Source organism: Saccopteryx leptura, chromosome 6 (genome assembly GCF_036850995.1).
Source record: "Saccopteryx leptura isolate mSacLep1 chromosome 6, mSacLep1_pri_phased_curated, whole genome shotgun sequence".
NCBI lineage: Eukaryota > Metazoa > Chordata > Mammalia > Chiroptera > Emballonuridae > Saccopteryx > Saccopteryx leptura.
This window is the reverse complement of record NC_089508.1, coordinates 103,930,064-103,949,635: the sequence shown is the minus strand read 5'-3', so window position 1 is coordinate 103,949,635 and position 19,572 is coordinate 103,930,064. Positions and strand designations below refer to the sequence as shown.

Below are 19,572 nucleotides of genomic sequence, written 5' to 3'. Positions count from 1 at the left end.
TGGGATGCGGAAGACCCAGGTTCGAGACTCTGAGGTCGCCAGCTTGAGCGCGGGCTCATCTGGTTTGAGCAAAAAGCTCACCAGCTTGAGCCCAAGGTTGCTGGCTCCAGCAAGGGGTTACTCAGTCTGCTGAAGGCCCACGGTCAAGGCATATATGAGAAAGCAATCAATGAACAATTAAGGTGTTGCAATGCGCAACAAAAACTAATGATTGATGCTTCTCATCTCTCCGTTCCTGTCTGTCTGTCCCTGTCTATCCCTCTCTCTGACTCTGTCTCTGTAAAAATAATAATAATAATAATAATCTTAATTATTGCCCTTAGGTTTCTAAATATTCTTATATCTCAAAATGATCAACTTAAATATTTACTTAAAACATTAACCTTCTGAAAACATTTTGGAATTGGCTATTTGAACACTGAATTGGATCTCTCCTAAATATATATGAACAACATAATCATGGTTTATTGCATCTCTTTATGACCAGGTAGGAATTGACTTAGAAATGGTTCCTGAGAGCAGAAAGCTGTCTTTTCTATTCAATCCCATTTGTCTTTTCAGTAAGCTCCATGCATATTCTATGATGAAAGCTCAAAAAATATTACTAATAAAAATGGTGTTGTTCCAAATGATAATAAACCATTCATTTACCATGAGGTTCAATGGTTGGATAAGCATCATTTAATGTGATAAATGGAAAATTGATTATACAACAACCTTCTGGGTCAATGTGTCCTAGAGGCAACCTGTGTCCATTAGGTGGTTTAAAGTAAATCTAGGGATGTGAATGGATGCTGAAATCACTTCTTTTCAGCACACATCAGTAAGATCAGATATTCATTTTCAGTCTTCCCTATCTAACTTTCCATATTAGAAAGATTTCTGAATATGGATAAAAAGTTAAGAGCACCTAAAGTATTACAAAATTCAAAAAAGCATATTCTAAATATGCTTTAATTTATTTATATCTACATAGCACAAAGTCCCTCTTGAGCATTCTTTGTGCTTCATCCTGTAAACATTCTGCATTCCTATTGTGCTAGATATCACTTCACTCACAGGATAGTGGTCACTAGTCCAGCACTGCATGAAATGGCCTGGTTACAGAACAAGGAATGCAAGTGCAGCTTTCTCACCGGCAGCCTGATGCTCTGACCTTTGTGCCATGTGCTATGATCATGAATGATGGAGCTGGTCCGACTGCAAGCTACTTCCAAATAATGTTCCACAAAGTTCATCAAAAGGACTTCCCTGTTCAATCTTTACCTGTTACTCATTGACAGCCACTGTCTGCACTGCCATCTAGGATACACAGGATGAAATCAGGAATACTGAGCTCACACGGAACCTGAGTACCTCGCTGAAGTACCAGGCACAAGGAAAGCAGAATGAAGCTGCTCTTCACACCACCTGCTGACACGGTGTATGAGTTCCATGGCAGCAGCACGCTGCTCCTTCCTGGACTTGGAGGCCAAATTAGACGGTGACAATAAGAAGAATGAAAGGTAAAACCACCACAGGAGGGGCCAAAATAAAGAGAGAAAGGGGGGAGATATTAGGTATCAAAATATAAACATGGAGGGAAAAATAGTAATTTCCTGTATTTGGGCAAAAAAATAATATTCCCTTCTTGATGTGATCTCCTTGCTTTTATGTACTAAGAAAGTCGTATCTATCCTGAAAATTATTTTTCTCATTTTAATATATATTCAACATTTTAAGCTAAAAATAATAAGAAAACATTGACTTTTTTCCAAGTGTTAGGTATTTAAATGCTTTTTGCCAGTCTGTCAATCAAATCTACCCAGAGGGAATGCTGACTTGCTTCCATGTCCACCCCTAAAGAGAGACAGCTAGTCAGACTGATTGTAATACAATTCTCTCGTGTTATTTTTTTAACCATCAGCTAAAGGCAATGCTTACTCTAGACCTTATTATTCATATTATCCATGCAGCTCAGCAGGTTTTAAACATGGGTGTTTAAAGGAGAAAAGTCACTTCAAATGTTCATCCTCCTTTAACTAATTTTTCCTGAACACTTACTCAGGAACGGTAAACAGTATTTGAGCACTTACTATGTACCAAGCATTATTCTAAGTATTTTACATGTATTAGTTCATTTACTCAACCATAGTAAACACTATAAGAACACTATCATTATTTCACAGATGAGAAAAATGGGGAACAGATAGCTTATGAAAGATCATCCAGCAAATAACTAATGGAACTAGGGTTTGAATACATCAGTCTCCATCAGAGCCTGTGCACTTATCCACTATATTAAAGTTGCCTCTAATTGCATTCAGCACTACTGAAGAAATAAGACAATTAATGGTCTTTAATAGTACCTTAAAAATGTCTGTGGATTGAATAAATGAATAAATATCTTTAAGAAACTTGCATCCCTTTTTCTTTTTTTTTTTTTTTTTTTTTTTTTTTTTTTTTTTTGGACTCAGAGAGTGAGTCAGAGAGAGGGACAGATAGGGACAGACATAGGAAGGGATAAAATGAGAAACATCAATTCTTCATTTCGGCACCTTAGTTGCTCAGTGATTGCTTTCTCATATGTGCCTTGACCAAGGGGCTACAGCAGAGCGAGTGACCCCTTGTTCAAGCCAGCGACCTTAGGCTTCAAGCCAGTGACCTCTGGGCTCAAGCCAGCAAGCAACCATGGGGTCATGTCTATGATCCCATGCTCAAGCCAGTGACCCCATGCTCAAGCTGGCGACCTTAGGGTTTTGAACCTGGGTCCTCTAGTTTTCCTCTGACCTGTCTCCTGCTACTGCCCTCCTTGCTCATTCAAATTGGCTTCCTTCTGTCCTAACACACATCAAGAATTTTTCAGTCTCAGAGCCTTGCCAGTCTTGGCTAGCTCTGCCTGGAATATTCTCCCTGGTTCTCTGGGTGCCTAGAACCCTCACTTCCTTAGTCTTGGCTCAAATACCATCTTTGAACATGGGATCTCATCTATTTGAAACCATAACCAACACCTCTTCACCTCAGCACTCCTTCTTAACCTTCTATAATTTTGTTCCATAGACCAACCACCCCCTAACAGAATATTTTACCTACTTGGTTTTTAATGTTTGTTGTTTAGTGTCTGTCTCTTATGCCCTCTAACTTTGAGGGCAGAGATTTTTGTCTTTGTTCACTGGTTATGGAAGATACCCAATTAAAGTGCTGACTTAAATTAAGGGAGAAAAGAAGCCACTGTGGATGAAGCACAGGCACAGAGTTAGTGCTTGTATTTTTCCCAGTGAATGAACTGAAACATTTTGTGGACAGGAGCAGAGAGCTTGTGCGAAAAATATTTTGTGGGAGAAGGGGAGGCTGAAAGCCTAGTGGGTTTTAAACACTAAGATTATGGAAACCATGTAGTGACAATGGCAGTCAATGATTCTGAGCAAGGAAATGTGTTAGAAACAGTATTTTAATCTGATAACTATTTATAAGGTACCCCAAAAGAAAAGTGTTTGCATTCTCTTGCATGATATTATGTATACAGTACGATTCAACTGTTCATTTAACATAATCAAGCTGAACGAGATAGGAGATATGACTAATTAGGGAACTACAACAATCTAGGCCTAAAATAATAGCTTAGATTAAGGAGATGGGAACAGAAGAGTATTTTTAAAAGAATCTTTCTGTAAACAGAGGACATTTGAGATGAGAGAAGCAGAATGGAAGAAGATTGCACAAGTACGCCTAAATGGCTAGAAAAATTAAGATAAAGCAAAAAAAAAAAGTGCAGGATAGGAGAGAATCATCCTGAGGAAGATACAGAGTTCTGTTTTGAGGGGATGGCTGAAAGGTGGGGGGGGGGGGGGAAGCACTGTCCCAGAGAAACCCTGAGACTGAGTGTAAATGGCTTACTTTGCCGGCGCAGTATTACATGTCACATGGCAACTGTGTGAAATTCTGAAAAGCATTTAACCTCTTTAGTTGGTTAGTGTGGTGATGTCTCCATGTAAAATGGAGAAAAAACACAACTAGGTGGGTTGCTTTGAGGATTAATCGGCACTGTCCATGCAAATGCCTACAAAGTTCTTGGTCATTGGATGTCGAGGTTGATATAAAATGGATCACAAGCAGAAATGTTAAATACCTTGGGAATAAAAATTCGAGTTTGGAAAGAGGTTGGGCTTGAGATAAAAACTTAGGATTCATCCATTTCTATGTGATAACTGTAGTTGTGAAGAGCAGATGAAATTTCCAAAGAGGAGACCTAACTGTCCCCATACTAGAAAATATACTGATTTGCACAGAAAGGACAGTGAATTTATGCTTTTTAAATGCCTAATGTTCAAATACAACAAATTTCCCCCTAAAGGTAAGGCTTTAAGTTCCTCAGGGTCTTATTCTTCTGAGAAATAGATTTCAGTAGATTATCTTTGTTTTTTTTATTTTCTTTGTTTTTTTGTTTTTGTTTTTTTTTTGTATTTTTCTGAAGCTGGAAACGGGGATAGACAGTCAGACAGACTCCCGCATGCGCCCGACCTGGATCCACCCAGCATGCTCACCAGGGGGCAACACTCTGCCCACCAGGGGGCGTCTCTCTTTTGCAACCAGAGCCACTCTAGCGCCTGGGGCAGAGGCCAAGGAGCCATCCCCAGCGTCCGGGCCATCTTTGCTCCAATGGAGCCTCGGCTGTGGGAGGGGAAGAGAGAGACAGAGAGGAAGGAGAGGGGGAGGGGTGGAGAAGCAGATGGGCGCCTCTCCTGTGTGCCCTGGCCGGGAATTGAACCCAGGACTTCTGCACGCCAGGCTGCTGCTCTACCACTGAGCCAACCGGCCAGGGCCAGTAGATTATCTTTGAACAGGGGAGGGATGTTCTTCTGACATCCAGTTGCCAAAGAATGTACTGCTGGGTCAGATGGACCTGGATTTGTCTTCGAAAACTGAGCACCTCTCTGACCTGGTTAATGAACAGCCTTGCTGAGCCTTCACTTTCTTGAGTGCAAAAAGAAAGTATAACCTACCTACTTCATATATGGTTGTTTAGGTCAATTATAATAATGCCTGTAGACCACAGAACACCAGAGTTGCAACATGTTACTTCCTTTCCTTCTGATTTTAGCCCCATCAATTACTAAAACCTATTTCAGCCTCATCTATTATTTCTGCATATAGAAAACCAGCCAACACGGAAGCAGGAATGGTGAAACTGAAATACAACTCACTGCCAAGAGTTAAAATTTCTGTCGTCCCCAGGAGGATCAATTTAGCCTCACAAAGAAAGGCTTCAGCATCAATGAGTGTTTCCTTTTGATGGCAGAGTAAACATCACTATATTCCTTCTGTCTACAGCTCAGAGCCTCACATTTTGAGAACACACTGTACCTCAGCAATCGTTTTGTCCTGCATGTCTACTAAATAGACCCAATAAAGGCATTTTCGGTGCAAGTGAACCAAACTTGCCACTAGGTCCCTGTAAAAGATGCTTTACCTAAAATCTAGTGTCCATAATTTTAGTTTCCTACTCTTCCCATCCCTGAAGCATGTCACAAATACCATTAACATATTTTTCTTAAAAAAAAAAAAAAAAAAAAAAAACACAAAAAACAACAATATCAGTATTCTTTACTCCTACCAGCCTCATATTAATTGTTTCTAGCTCTGGGCAAATAGCATTCAGAAAAGAAAGTAAACAATCTTCCTATCAAATGAATTTATTGACTATTAATTTTTTTCAAGATCTCAGGAACTGCCCCTACCTTCCACCCTCCTTCCCTCCCCACTGGATGTGTCTCCAAACTCTCCCTTAAAAATCCTGGTTATGTGAATACCACTGCTTTCACCGATATTAATTCAAGACCTACAACACCTGATGGATTCCTCCAAGGGGTGAGAATCGGAGCTATTGCTTATCTTTCCTTACAGGCCATGCAGCAGTCAGGCACTCCTTAGAAAAGGGTGCTGCTTCCCTGGAAGGGCGCAGACCTCCCTGTAACTACTATAAACAGGTCTTCACCAGGAAATCCAGCTGGTGTCTAAAACACACAGGACAGGAGGCTTTGTGTCTGACAGAGCCATGCTAACTTGATTTCACCCCTAAAATAGTATCCGTAGAGTTGGAGAGCGGAAACAGAAGAATCATCAAAAAAGACCATGCACCTCCTAATTTCAAGACCAAGGCATGCAGTCGGCTGTGATTCCCTCTAAGCACCCCTGACAGGCAACATCACAATGATGCTGTTATGGAAGCTTGTGTTGATTTGAAATGCAAGTGATGGGAACTGCTAGTGAGAACTAGGTACCTCATTGGTACCTAGTGAGAAAAAGCAAAGAGTGAGACTGTATATAGAGTCTAATATTGAGTTGCTATTGCATTTAGTATTTATTGTAGGGATCCTTTCTAACTGGGCTGAGGGAGGGGAAGGGGAATCAGGTTTTAAATAAGATGCAATGATAGTCTATTTAATCACATAAACCTAAACCACTCAATTCCAAGAAATCCTAACACCAATACGTGAATCACAAAGGTATTAAGTTTGCCAATGGAAAAACAAGAGTGCTTTTCTTACAGGCTGGTCATTGAACCAAAGTCCTCATAGGACTCAGACCTCTCTGCTTGGAGAATCAGATCAAAACATCTCAGAGCTGAACACAGTAAATAGAATTCTCTTTTTAAGCAAGCTAGAGAATGACGCAGCGGACATGGCATGTGACAGAATGAGTTTGTAAAGCAGCCAGAAAACTCCATCTAATCACTTAACAGTTATTTCTCCTACATATACATATTCTGACCTAAAAAAATAAAACCCTATTTTTCTTTAGCCCACCACCCTTCTTACAATTAGATTCATCCTCAAACTTTGAAAACTATTTCCACATTTTAATGATGGGTTATCTAAATAAAAATTATTGGGGTGATAGGGAAGAATTTTTCTGCTGATAATCTTATCACTAATGTCACTGATGAGTATATCACTAGTTCCTGCAGGAGGAATTTAAAGAAAGAAAAAATAACTAAAATTCCTCCATCAAGAACATGATAAAAATTCAGTAAAGAGATACAAACTACATCAGGGAAAAACATGTCATATTTGAAAGGAAATCTGCAGAGCATGGTTTCTATACAGAAAGTGACCGCATAGCTTCCTGCTTCCTCTACGTAAGTTGCTCCTGGCAATATATCTATCAAAAGTAATAAGCACATAAATACACACAATTTTATTTAAGGATAGACACCAAGTCAACATTGGCTATTTATGGTAGTACAGTCAGAAATTATAATGATTTTCTTTTATGATTATCTACATTTTCTAAATGTTCCAGAACAAAGATGTACTGCATCTCAAAAAGAGCTACTCCAAGAGAAAACAATAAAACTAATCTACAACCCCCGCCCCATTCACCAACCCAGGACCATGGCATTGGGCCTAGTGAAAGAAAATTCTAAGAATATTCCCTCAATGCAAATTCAAGGCCCAGCAACTCAGTCTGTGAGCTCCAAACACAAGGCCATTTACTAAACAGAAGATAGGGAATTCCTTGAATCAATAATAAACAAATCATATATGGAACTAAAAGTTCTGGGTAGGGTAAAGTTGAAACTATAATCTCATCTCTTTGTTGTTGATAAAACTATTAGGGAAGATGTGCTAATTATATACCTTCTCATTAAAATGATAAATCCTGGTGGGGTTTTTTTCCTATTGTAAGCACACTACTTATTCATATTTTTAAACACAGATCATGGTATTTTTTTTATTATAAGTGGCATCGCCACAATATCCTTATGTACTTTTCATAAGGAAGATATTTTCTTAAACCTCCTAAGAATTTGAAATTTTCTGATATACAAAATTAATTTAACACAGGACCTGAATATCCCCTTCAATGAAGAATTATATGTACTTTGAAGGTTAGGAAAATGTAAATTCTCACATTATTATTGCATAAAATATAATAATGGCAAGTATAACACACAATTCAGCATGAATTCCTTTAGTAACTTCAAATTCTTTAACATTTCATAGTCAAAATGGCTTATCCAGCAGGAGGTTGAGTGCTTATTTCCATTTTACAGACTACAGCTCTACAAAATGAACAGTTGTATCCTAAGTTAGGTGAGTAACAGAGTAGTAGTACTCACTTAGTAACCACTTAGATGCCAAGCACCATTAATAAGCATTTCTGTGGTTTAAACCTTGGGTTCTTAAATCCTACAGCCTGAGGTCTAATGCAGGGGTTCAGTGTAGGGCCAGTGGCCGCCACCGTGGCCATGCAGGTTCAGGTTTCCACTGGACTCAGGCAGATAGATGGTAAAGGAACTGTGAAGCCAGAAAATGGTGGGCCATTCCATTTAGAATAGTCTTGTAACAGCAGACGAGCAAACAGGCAGGAAAACCACTTCCCTCTCACTCAGGGCTCCCAAGCCCCTCAGCATTCCAGACTCACAGGCCTCCACCAGCCTCAGCAGGGCTCACCCAAACTCACGGGCGGAAATCTCAGGGCTCCCAAGCCCCGACTCGGTCTCTGGTTCCACAACCCAAACTCATTCTCTGGACTCAACCTTCCGACTCACCCTCCGGACTCTCACTCTCTCTCTCTCTCTCTCTCTCTCTCTCTCTCTCTTTCCTCTCGGCACTCTACTCTACAGCAAAACTGGCTGGGGGGAAAAACCCTCCTCCAGCAAGCAACAGCCCCTCCCCATGGAGGCAGGCAATCCACAATTTGCATCTGCTGCCCTGAGGACAAGCACCCATAGCCTTCCATAGACTATACTCACAGGGTGCTGCCCCAATACGAGTGAGCAAACCTATAAAAACACTTGTTTGCCCAACATTCAGCAAACTTTTTCTGACAAGGGCAAGATAATAAACATTTGAAGCTTTGCAGTCTACATGGTCTCTGTTCCACTACTCTGTCACCACAAAGCACAGAAGCAGCCACAGACGATGCATAAATGAATGGGTATAGCTGTGTTCTAATAAAACTTGATCTACAAAAATAGGCAGGAGAAAGGGTGAGCAGATGTAGTCAGTGGGCCATAGTTTGATGAGACTAAGTCCAAATTCCACTATATCCTACCCTCACACCCTTGAGTAAGCTACCTCAGCTCTATACACCTCTGTTATCTGTAAATGGTGGTAATGATCATAGCTACCATGTACATAAGTTTATTATAAGGATTTTTTAAAAAGTATGTTAAGCCATCAGCCCACCACCTGATAGCAGTATTACTAAAAGATAGTAATATTCATCATTTATCATCTTCATCATCACATTGATCCTCAAAACAACTAGGAGATAGTTACTATTTTTACCTCCATTTCAGAGTTGAGAAAATAGAAACTTAAAGAGGTTAAGTAACTTAGCCACTGTCCCACATCTAACAGATAGATAACTGCAGGACTGGAACCACACTAGACCTGTTTTCAGGAGGTTTAACCATCTCTAGCAATGACTGAAAACTATAGTGTGGATTTGAAGATCTCTTAAAATAGGTTGCTCATCATCAAACACTAAAGCATAATTCTACTCGAATACATAATTTAAGTCCAAAAATTCACTAAAGACACATTTATAAACTCAACACCTAGAACAATCTATTATTCTTAAGATGAGGAGAACTTATCAGAACCATAGTTCATGTATAAGTTTGCTGTATTAATATTTAAATCTGACACAAGCACATCAGTCTCTCTGCCTCTCTGAAGCCACCATTAGCAGTTTGGAACACTCTAGTTCAACAGCACGCCTACAAAAGGTTCATTGTTGCTGTTTCTCTCACCTTAACCTTCACTTTCTCTTCTCAAGTTTCTAAAGTTCTCAGATATACTATGGATGTGTTGTTAGCCAATTATTTTTAAAAATCTAGGCAGTCACTTCTCTCATACTGAAAATACACACTGTGGTGAAGCCAATGCCCTCTATGCCTGTCTGCCTCTACTTTCTGGCATGCATTTATCTTGAATTACAAGCGGTCTGTGAGGAGAAAGGCAACCATGGAGCACCTCAAACCAGAGAAGCAATGAATCCGTACATAGGTCCTGAACTGGATTTCATATTGAGAGTCCTTCAAGATACTTGTAAATCAAAAATACCTTCACACAACAAACACAGCACAACTGCACTTTCTTCCACTTAAAGCACACTAAATGCTAACTAAACAAAAAGGAGAGGCTGAGGCCACGGGCGCTCCCACAGCAGGTGTCCTGCCTCAGATCCAAGTTACGTCGAGTGATTCTCTCCTGTGCAGTCTGTGCCGCACTCTCCCAACCCCCCACCCAAGGACCCCAACAGGGGCTCTCACACAGCACAGCCCACATCCACGCCCTGGCACCCCTTCCTCTCCAGCCTCAACTCCTGTGACCCTTTTCCAACCTCCACTCCTGACATGTACCATTTGTGATCTGCTACACAGGAATACTTACCTTTAAGCTCCAATCACTACCTCACGCACCCTTCCCCCAAGTCAAGCATGTCCTCCACCATGAAGACCTCAGAACCCACTGTGACAATCACAGATAATGCTCTCATGGTGCTGCTTCCACAGCTGCCACTCACATCACTCGTGGCACTGCTCACACACAATCTCCATCACTTATTCACATCCCAGGCTTCTGGAGGCCAGAGGTTTGCTTACTCTCCTCAGTTTACCTATAACAGCACCTGACCCATGAGTGACAATCAAAATGTTTGTTATATGAATGAATTAGTTACTTTTTAAGCAAGTCTGACATTAGCCTTAAGTATTACAGTTTCATGGTATTGGGAAAACAACTGTGTTAGGCTTTCTCACTTGTACTTTGCATGAGCACATGGTAGCACCACGTGTATACAGTCTATGTAAAGCTACGGTGTATAGTCTATGTAAGGCTATGGATGCTTGTCCTCAAGGAGGATGGCAGATTGTTGATTGCCTGGCTGCCACTGTTAGGGTCCGTTTTTGCTATTCATTTGCTTGCTGACATGAGAAGCGGTTTTCCCTGCCTGTTTGCTCATCTGCTATTGCAAGACTCTATTAAACAGGAATGGCCCACCGCTTTCTGGCTCTACAGTTTCTCTAACATCTGCCTGAATTCAATGTGGAATGGCCTGGCCTTGGCTATTGGCATTACACATGCCATCCACATAACCAAGTTATTCCACTTCAAGTAATTTATAAAAATCATGTGTGTGATACTGAAAATAACTGGGAGAAACCACCAGAAACTATGTTGAGGTCTGATAGGCATGATGTGTAAATTAGAATTCATCTAGATGTTAAAAGGCTTGAAGCAGTTCTTGCTACAAAGTTCAATGCAGATTCTATCAGAGCTCTTTATGAAGAGTTCATTGTATATTTCTTTTTTCAATTCTTTATTTATGGGTCCAAACACAATGGAATAAATTATTCTAATGGAGGGAGGGAGAAGACTATCTAATAGCAATCAATCAATCAGATTAAATAACTAGCCAAAGAATTTGCAGCTTTTGGAGCCTTCTTGACCTTTCCCTTCCCTTCAGCACAGGTGACCATCTCTCCCACCCCCCCCCCCCAACCCTCACCCCCCAGACAGCCTGCCTGACAAGGCAGCTGTCTTGTTCTCCTTAATTGGGTTAACACATGCAAGTGGTTAGCACTCCGCACAACACTGCTGATTAAGACTGGTGAGTTCCTTCTTCACTCATTCTCCTCTTCATATCCCCAGAATATCTTAATTCTTTCTCTCTCTTGAGTCTGAATCTTTCCATTTCCAAACCTATGCATCTTGGCCAAGGCCAGACTTCACACTGTTCTGAAGAAAAACACCAACATTCTGGGTTCGTTCTTTTCAGGAAAGAGAAGAAACATCACACACACAATTATACACACACCCCCCGCTAACCCCTAATTAATTTCTCCAAACCGCACCTTGTGGTGTCTGAAATTATTCTACTACAAAAGAAACTCCCTTTTTCTCCCTTGATTATTTCAGTTGGAGTTGCATATTAAAATGCAAATGGTCCTTAGAAGAGTAACATTATCAGCTAACACCTGATCTGCAATGAGGGGCATGGAAAAAAATTCCCCAGGGAGACAATGCTCTGGGCATTCAAACACTAACAGGGTATCCAGGTGAAATGAATTTCACTGAAGAGGAAGAGGGGCTAGGATGGAGACTCAGGAAACAAAGAACCCTCACAATGTTTCCAGGGGCCTCTTCTGCAGTAGGTGGCAGCTCTCTAGTCAGTTACAAACTTCCTCTCATCTTGGTTGAACTCTGACATTAGAAACCCTTTGTTAAACCCCTTTGTGTTACAGTGCCCAATGCAATTGCATAGCATGTGTCTAACGCAGAGGTCCCCAAACTTTTTACACAGGGGCCAGTTCACTGTCCCTCAGACCATGGAGGGCCGGACTATAAAAAAAACTATGAACAAATCCCTATGCACACTGCACATATCTTATTTTATCTTTCCTTTTTTTTTTTATTGTTTTTGTTTTTTTCTGAAGCTGGAAACGGGGAGAGACAGTCAGACAGACTCCCGCATGCGCCCGACCAGGATCCACCCGGCACGCCCACCAGGGGCGATGCTCTGCCAGAGCCATTCTAGCACCTGAGGCAGAGGCTATAGAGCCATCCTCAGCGCCCGGGCCAACTTTGCTCCAATGGAGCCTTGGCTGCGGGAGGGGAAGACAGAGACAGAGAGGAAGGAGGGGGGGAGGTGGAGAAGCAAATGGGCGCTTCTCCTATGTGCCCTGGCCAGGAATCGAACCCGGGTCCCCCGCACGCCAGGCTGACGCTCTACCGCTGAGCCAACTGGCCAGGGCCACATATCTTATTTTAAAGTAAAAAAAACAAAACAGGAACAAATACAATATTTAAAATAAAGAAAAACTAAATTAAATAATTAAAAAACAAGTAAATTTAAATCAACAAACTGACCAGTATTTAAATGGGAACTATGGGCCTGCTTTTGGCTAATGAGATGGTCAATGTGCTCCTCTCACTGACCACCAATGAAAGAGGTGCCCCTTCCAGAAGTGTGGCAGGGGCCGGATAAATGGCCTCAGGGAGCCGCATGCGGCTCGCGGGCCGTAGTTTGGGGACCCCTGGTCTAATGTTTATCATTTAAGTTCCTGTCTTCCCAAGAATTGGGTTTTTTTCTAAATACTGGTGAAATGATTGTTCTGGGGCAGCTATGTTAGGCTTGTTCCGCGGGATTACTGGTTGTAAACACTTTGCCTGATTGGCACGTGGGTGTGTAGCAGTGCCATGTGTGCAAAGCCTATAGAAAGCTGTGGGTGCTTGTGCTCGAGAGAAATGAGGAATGGCGGATTGCCTGCCGGCCACTGTGAGGGTCATTCTTGTTGTCTGTTTGTCTGAGAAGCGGTTTTCCCTGCCTGTGTGCTTGTCCACCGTCGTGAGGCTTTATTAAACGGAATGGCCCCACGCTTTTCAGCTCTGCCGTTTGTCTACTGTCTGCCTGAATCTAATGTGGGCCTGCCTGGCCTCAGCCACCGGCATTACATCTGGTGTAGTGGGCAGGATTCGAAGAAGATGGGTATGGAGCCGCACCCACCCTTGAGGGGTAGAGTAGAGGACTGGTTGCTCTTATGGCTCCCCATGACTGTCCTTTTGGGGACCGTGGGCTGGCTGTTTTTTACAGCCCTATGAGAGGGCGCCTGAGGTCAAGAGCTCCAGAATGAGCTGCAAACCCAATGGCAGCAATGGCTTGAACTGGAGTGAGCACTGGAGAAAGAGGCTGAATGGGTCCGTGAGTTGCAGTTTGCCCTAGAAGTTGAACATTGGCAGTGACGGTTGTTGGAGGAACAACTGTGGGTTCAGCTTCAGGCCAAGAGCCGGGAGCCGCAGGAGCCAAAGATGGAGCTGTGCAGTGGAGTGGCTCTGAGTCAGCGGGAGTACGCGTGCCCAGCTCCTCTTCTGAGGCTGAGGAGTCTCGGGCTGAAGCTGCCATCCACACACTCAGAGCTTGGCCAGAGGTCATCCAGAAAGTAAAAAACCAGCAGCAAAGAGTACCTACTGAGCCCCTGGTAGGCTTGCTGTGACTGTGGGACATAAGGGTGAACGGTGTCATGCTCTCTGGAGCAGAGGTGGAAAGGCTGGCCACTGTTGCCATGTGCTCCTCCTTGGGGCAGTGTCTTCAGAGCTGCCATGACGGCAGGGAGGAGGGGAGGCCTGAGGCCCTTTGTGAACCTAGTTGCCTGTAATGGATCTTTACCTTGGTAATTGGCACAGACAGCTGGGCTATCATGGACTGATCTTGGACTACGACTATGAGCGACCCTGATGGGGGATGTGGCACACGTGCAGGCCTTCCTGCACCAGGAAGCTGCTCTCACCCAGTTGCAGAGATGTACCAAGGACACTTTTTTGGTTTCAATGGACATGGCCCTGGACTGTACAGGCCCTACCACCTACCGTGGGGTGGGGAGCTAGAGGTGGGCCTCCAGTTAACTCCCTGGACAGAGTGCTCAGGGAGACATTGTGAAGGGCACCTTTGTAATTGTCACTTTTGGTATGTATTCAATGTACCTATTGTGAGGTGAGCAACCCTAAAGGGGTGGAATGTGGGGCAGCTGTGTTAGGCTTGCTCCGCAGGGTTACCGGCTGCAAGCACTTTGCCTGATTGGTGCATGGGTGTGTAGCAGAGCCATGTGTGCATATCCTATATAAGGCTATGGGTGCTTGCACTCGAGAGAGATGAGGAATGGCGGATTGCCTGCCCGCCACTGGGAGGGGTCATTCCTGCTGTTTATTTGCCAGAGAACTGATTTTCCCTGCCCATGTCTTGTCCGCTGTTGTGAGACTCTATTAAACAGAATGGCCCAACACTTCCACCTCTGCAGTTCCTCTACTGACTGCCCAAATCCAATATGAACCTGCCTGGCCTCGGCCACCAGCATTACAATTGTCTTGAACACAGCTTTAAGGATGCACAGGCCTCTTCAAATACGTACCTTTATATCAGTGTCCAACCAGATGGCTGAATGGTGACAAGCTCCAAAGCTCTTTATTCTTTACTCTTGACTCTTTACTCTTTCCTATCTAATTATCTTTCCTCACGACCACATATTTACACCGGGTATCTACATCAGATTTATGGCTTCAATTCTATCTCGTGTCCATGAAAGTTTCCCTTCCTCTGACTCAGTAGATTTTCTATCTTTCATTAAAAGCAAAGTCTAAAAGTTATCATAGTTAAAATAATGAAGGATCCCAGTCGTTTTATTTTTTCAGATTTTCCATACTGCTTTTACTTCTATATTGAAAATAGAAAAAAAAAAAAAAAAAAAAAAAGGCCCTGGCCAGTTGGCTCCCAGTTGGCTTGGTGGTACAGCATGGGCCCAGCATGTGGAAATCCCAGGTTCAATTCCTGGTCAGGGCACAGAGGAGAAGCAACATCTGCTTCTCTACCCCTCTCCCTTCTTTCCTCTCTCTCTTCCCCTCCTGCAACCATGGTTCTAATGGTTCGAGTCAAGTTGGCCCTGGGGGCTGAGGATGGCTCCATGGCCTCAGCCTTAAATGCTAAAATAGCTCGGTTGTCAAGCACCGGAGTAGCGGCCCAGCTGGGCAGTGTTGCCTGGTAAGGGCTTGCCAGGTAGATCCCAGTAGGTCCCAGGCACATACGGGAGTCTGTCTCTACCTCCCACGTCTCATTTAATAAAAGGAAATAAATGAAATTTAAAAAATAGAAAAAAAATTAAAACTGACAATTATTTTAATTGGAAAGAATTTGACATCTCCCAATCAAATCCACTTTATTACAGATAAGTTCACTAAATTCCAGGGATATTATTGCAAACTATAAAGACAGCTGAAAATGGGGAGAGGGATTGGGGACCTAAAAATTTCAGGACTTAGTAAAATGAATGCTTAACATAAAACAAAATTTAAAAATATTTAAAATATGATTAGTGTTTTTGGAAACACTGTATTCCTACCTCTTGGCAAGAGATCTAATATCACCAGTTATAATTTGAAGTTTTAAATTGGTTGTATCATAAGCACTTATGTGAGAACTTAGAGTAATTACCATTATATTACACTCAAATTATAGATATTTTGAAATAATTCAGTATTTTTTTATCCTTGCGTACTTCAAATTTTTAATATTAATTAAATGACTTAATTATTTTAACAATTCCCCAACACATCTAAACACAATATATAAAATGTTTTAAAATCTAAGAATTCACAGTAATTGCAAAGCCATAGAATTATAGCTGAAAGGCATGAGCAGTGATATGGTGGTTGATATGTAACAACCAGCTGGGGGTGGGAGGACTCCGGTCTGCAGCCTTTTCCAGTTTCCATAGTGCAAATACCTCCCCCAGTTCCAAGTTCCTGGCCTCAGTCAGGGGTCCCAGGGTAGAAAGGCTGCCCATGCAGGCTGGCTCCAGCACGTCCTGGATAAGACACCAGAGAGTGGCGCCTTCTCATTCCTGAACCCTTTCCCACAGAATGACCTTTTCTTTATAACCCACAGTGCCCTGAACATACAATGACATAACAGCTACCCGACTCCCTAGTACAGTGGCCGTCAATCTTTATTTGAATGTGAAACAGTAAAAAACACATTTTACCTCATGACCCACCCCGTGAACACATCTATATGCAGTTTTATGTACACATACACAAAAAAACATAAAAGCAGCAGCCTTTCAAGATAAAACACACCCTTACTGATTACAATGAATATGAGAATTTTCTAGTCTCTTTCATTTCATTTTTTAAATTCTGATCTTGATCCATTAAATTGGATTCATATCCCACTATTTGGATAGGGCTCCCTAAATTGATAACCAGTGCTCTAATAGACTTTACATTCATTTTTACCTCTCCCTCCACAGTGGTCGGCAAACTCATTAGTCACCGGAGCCAAATATCAACAGTACAATGACTGAAATTTCTTTTGAGAGCCAAGTTTTTTAAACTTAAACTATATAGGTAGGTAATTCCTTATCGAGAAAGCACCCGCAAGCGGTATTTTGTGCAAGAGCCGCACTCAAGGGGCCAAAGAGCCGCATTTGGCTCGCAAGCTGCGGTTTGCAGACCAGGAGTCTAGTAGAACTTACTGAGGCCCCAGAAGGTTAAGTAACTTGCCCAACATGCACCTCCCTCCTACTGTTGATAAAAAATCCCTCAAGGCAAATGCTAATTCACTACTCAGACACAGGATACTCATGATTGACAAGGGAAGCTGAAAGGTCTTCCAAGACAGCTTCCTCCACCAGAAATTAACGGAGTAGTTCTGTAAAAATTGTCCTCACCCCTTTATTAATGAACGTTCGGCCCTTTACACTACATACAGCCCTATGACCAACCCTGCCTGGTGGCAGAGGAGGACTAGGCAAATCTCAGTGATCACCATTTCCCTATAAATAACATTCACTCCTCAAAAGTGTTAAAAACATACCTATCTTTTCCACAAAACATTTTCAGTCCTCTCTAGGGAAAGGAGCTAATTGCTGACTAATAGTAAATGTATACAATACCCATAGTTCTAGATATAATATACATTAAAACCAGCTTTCTAATAACCAACCAGAAGCCAAAGACTTAGTTGGAGAAAATACTCAGGAAAATAAAACCTGAATCCATGCCCTTTCTCCTCAGTGTGTGTTCGTGTGCCACAGGCTTTTTTATATGTGCTATTAAATGTACAGTATGGTTTCAAGACAATCCAGATCAGCATCTTCACTAAAATTCACACCACCATTAATCATCTCAGTGACAGTGCTCCAATTTTAACATCTTGGGGATTTCCTCTCCTTCTTCATCATTTATTTGCCAATATTTCCTTGTTATGAATATCCCCCTAGTGACTTTGCCTGGCAGTCACAGCTGTGCTGCCTACTATGTCTACCTTGACTACAAATAACAACAATTCCTAAAAAAGCCAGCCCTTGAGATGATACCGAAGGTTTAAACAGAAAGCCAGCCCCTTAGCTGGATTCCTGGTGACCTCATCCAAGTTCCTGACTTTAAACAGACAAACCACAGCTTCCAAGCAGATAGTAATTTCAGACACATGAAACTGGCTTAATTACAAATGAGTAACGGTTGACTCCAATTACTTGAATGGTCAATAATCAACTGCTGCTTTAAGATGGTCCTTAAAGGATCCCCTTCTTACATGGCAAAAAGCTTCTTCAAAGTGTCCATGGATCACAAGAAAGCCATAAAAATCACTGAAAATTACAGAAACCTGACACCAAGAGCCACAGTAAATATAACTCACAGAACACAAGAATTTTTAAAGTAATAAAAATAAACAATTTTGCATTATAAGTACACCAAGTACGATGAAGAGAATATGAAGAATATGAAGAAATAAAGCCATAGATACATATCTCACAGAGATACAGGAATCCCAGCCCCACTGCAGAGAGCAGACTTCAGTGGCTCCAGACTTTCCTGATCGTTTGTCAAATAGAAACCATGAAAGAGAATGCTCTGTAAGCAATCAGAGGAGTAAATAAAAGTAGACTCACCAACGTGTATTCAGAAAGAATTTTTAAGGAAAATGGGTATAGTTTTTCCATAATGCAACTCTACTGCAAAAGAAGTTAAGAGTTTCTGGACCAAAACACACCAAAGTATATCCGCAAAGTACATCTAGAAAGGATAATGTTTACCTTATTTTACATTTTAATAGGAAAATTTAATTAATTAAAGAAAGTTAATGTTGCTTCAAATCATATTCCTAACTTCTGAAAAGCATAAATTTTATCCTTTTGAGAAAACTCCATGTAGACTATTGTTTTTAAAAAAAAAAAAAAGCTAAAACTTTCTTCTTAGCAAAAGCAATATAAGGCAAGTTGTGATGTAGTAAAATGTCTTTTCTCCTCAGAGCAGTGTTTACTTTAGAAATAGTAACAACACCTCTTACCAACAGTTCAGATTCTGTTAAATAATGGACAAAGCAAATGGCAGCAAAGGCAGAGGAGGACTCAACTTCAATTTAACTGTCCTGTAAGGTACATAGTAATTAGCTGCAAAGCTCTGAAATCTTAGCTAGCATGTTAAGTCTGCTACATGACAGTATAATTTGACTTCTTAAAGGATTATGCAAATTACAACTCATCATTCCATTATAGGATTGAAAAAAAGTGACAGCTAATTTATACATAACACACCTTTCAAATCCCTAAGATGCACAGCACCTGTGCAATGTATTTTGTTGAGATTTTCTTGCATATAAGTATTTGTTTATTACAATAAAAAGAAGCTTCCCTAAGAGCTTTAATATAGACATTTTTAAAAACTCTTAGACCACAATTTTAAAAGCATTAACATTTTTTTCTGTCTTGATTTCAGAAACAAAATTTTTGGTTCTTTTTTTTATTATTTGGTTTTTATTTTCCTCCCCCACTAAGTTAGAAAAATATAAGGTTTCAATACAAGGATATTTTTAATAGCTGGCAACCACAAGCACTGATGCACGAGCCAGAAGGAAGACTCACAAAGATTTCAACATACTTCTGGTAGGTAGATTCACAGTAGATTCCGTCATATCTGTAGATTTTCCTACATTCTGATTGGTTGGGCAGAGGATGCTGGGCAGTTATTCTGTAGAGGCATCAAAAACAGATAGACATGACTAGAGGTTCTCTACAGTCAACCGGAA

The 19,572-nt window shown here is 41.4% G+C and overlaps 1 protein-coding gene across 4 annotated transcripts in view; it reads right to left on the bottom strand.

Moving 5' to 3' along the window:
* The window catches only part of NPAS3 (neuronal PAS domain protein 3), a 923,046-nt gene that overhangs the window by 776,248 nt on the left and 127,226 nt on the right, over nucleotides 1–19,572 (bottom strand). For 2 of the 4 annotated variants that reach the window (XM_066343094.1, XM_066343093.1), the window contains exon 2: nucleotides 19,425–19,514. The exons of the other annotated variants lie outside the window; for them this stretch is intronic. In XM_066343094.1, coding sequence (XP_066199191.1) covers nucleotides 19,425–19,514 — 90 coding nt within the window. The remainder of the gene's footprint in view (nucleotides 1–19,424; nucleotides 19,515–19,572) is intronic. 4 annotated transcript variants of the gene reach the window in all.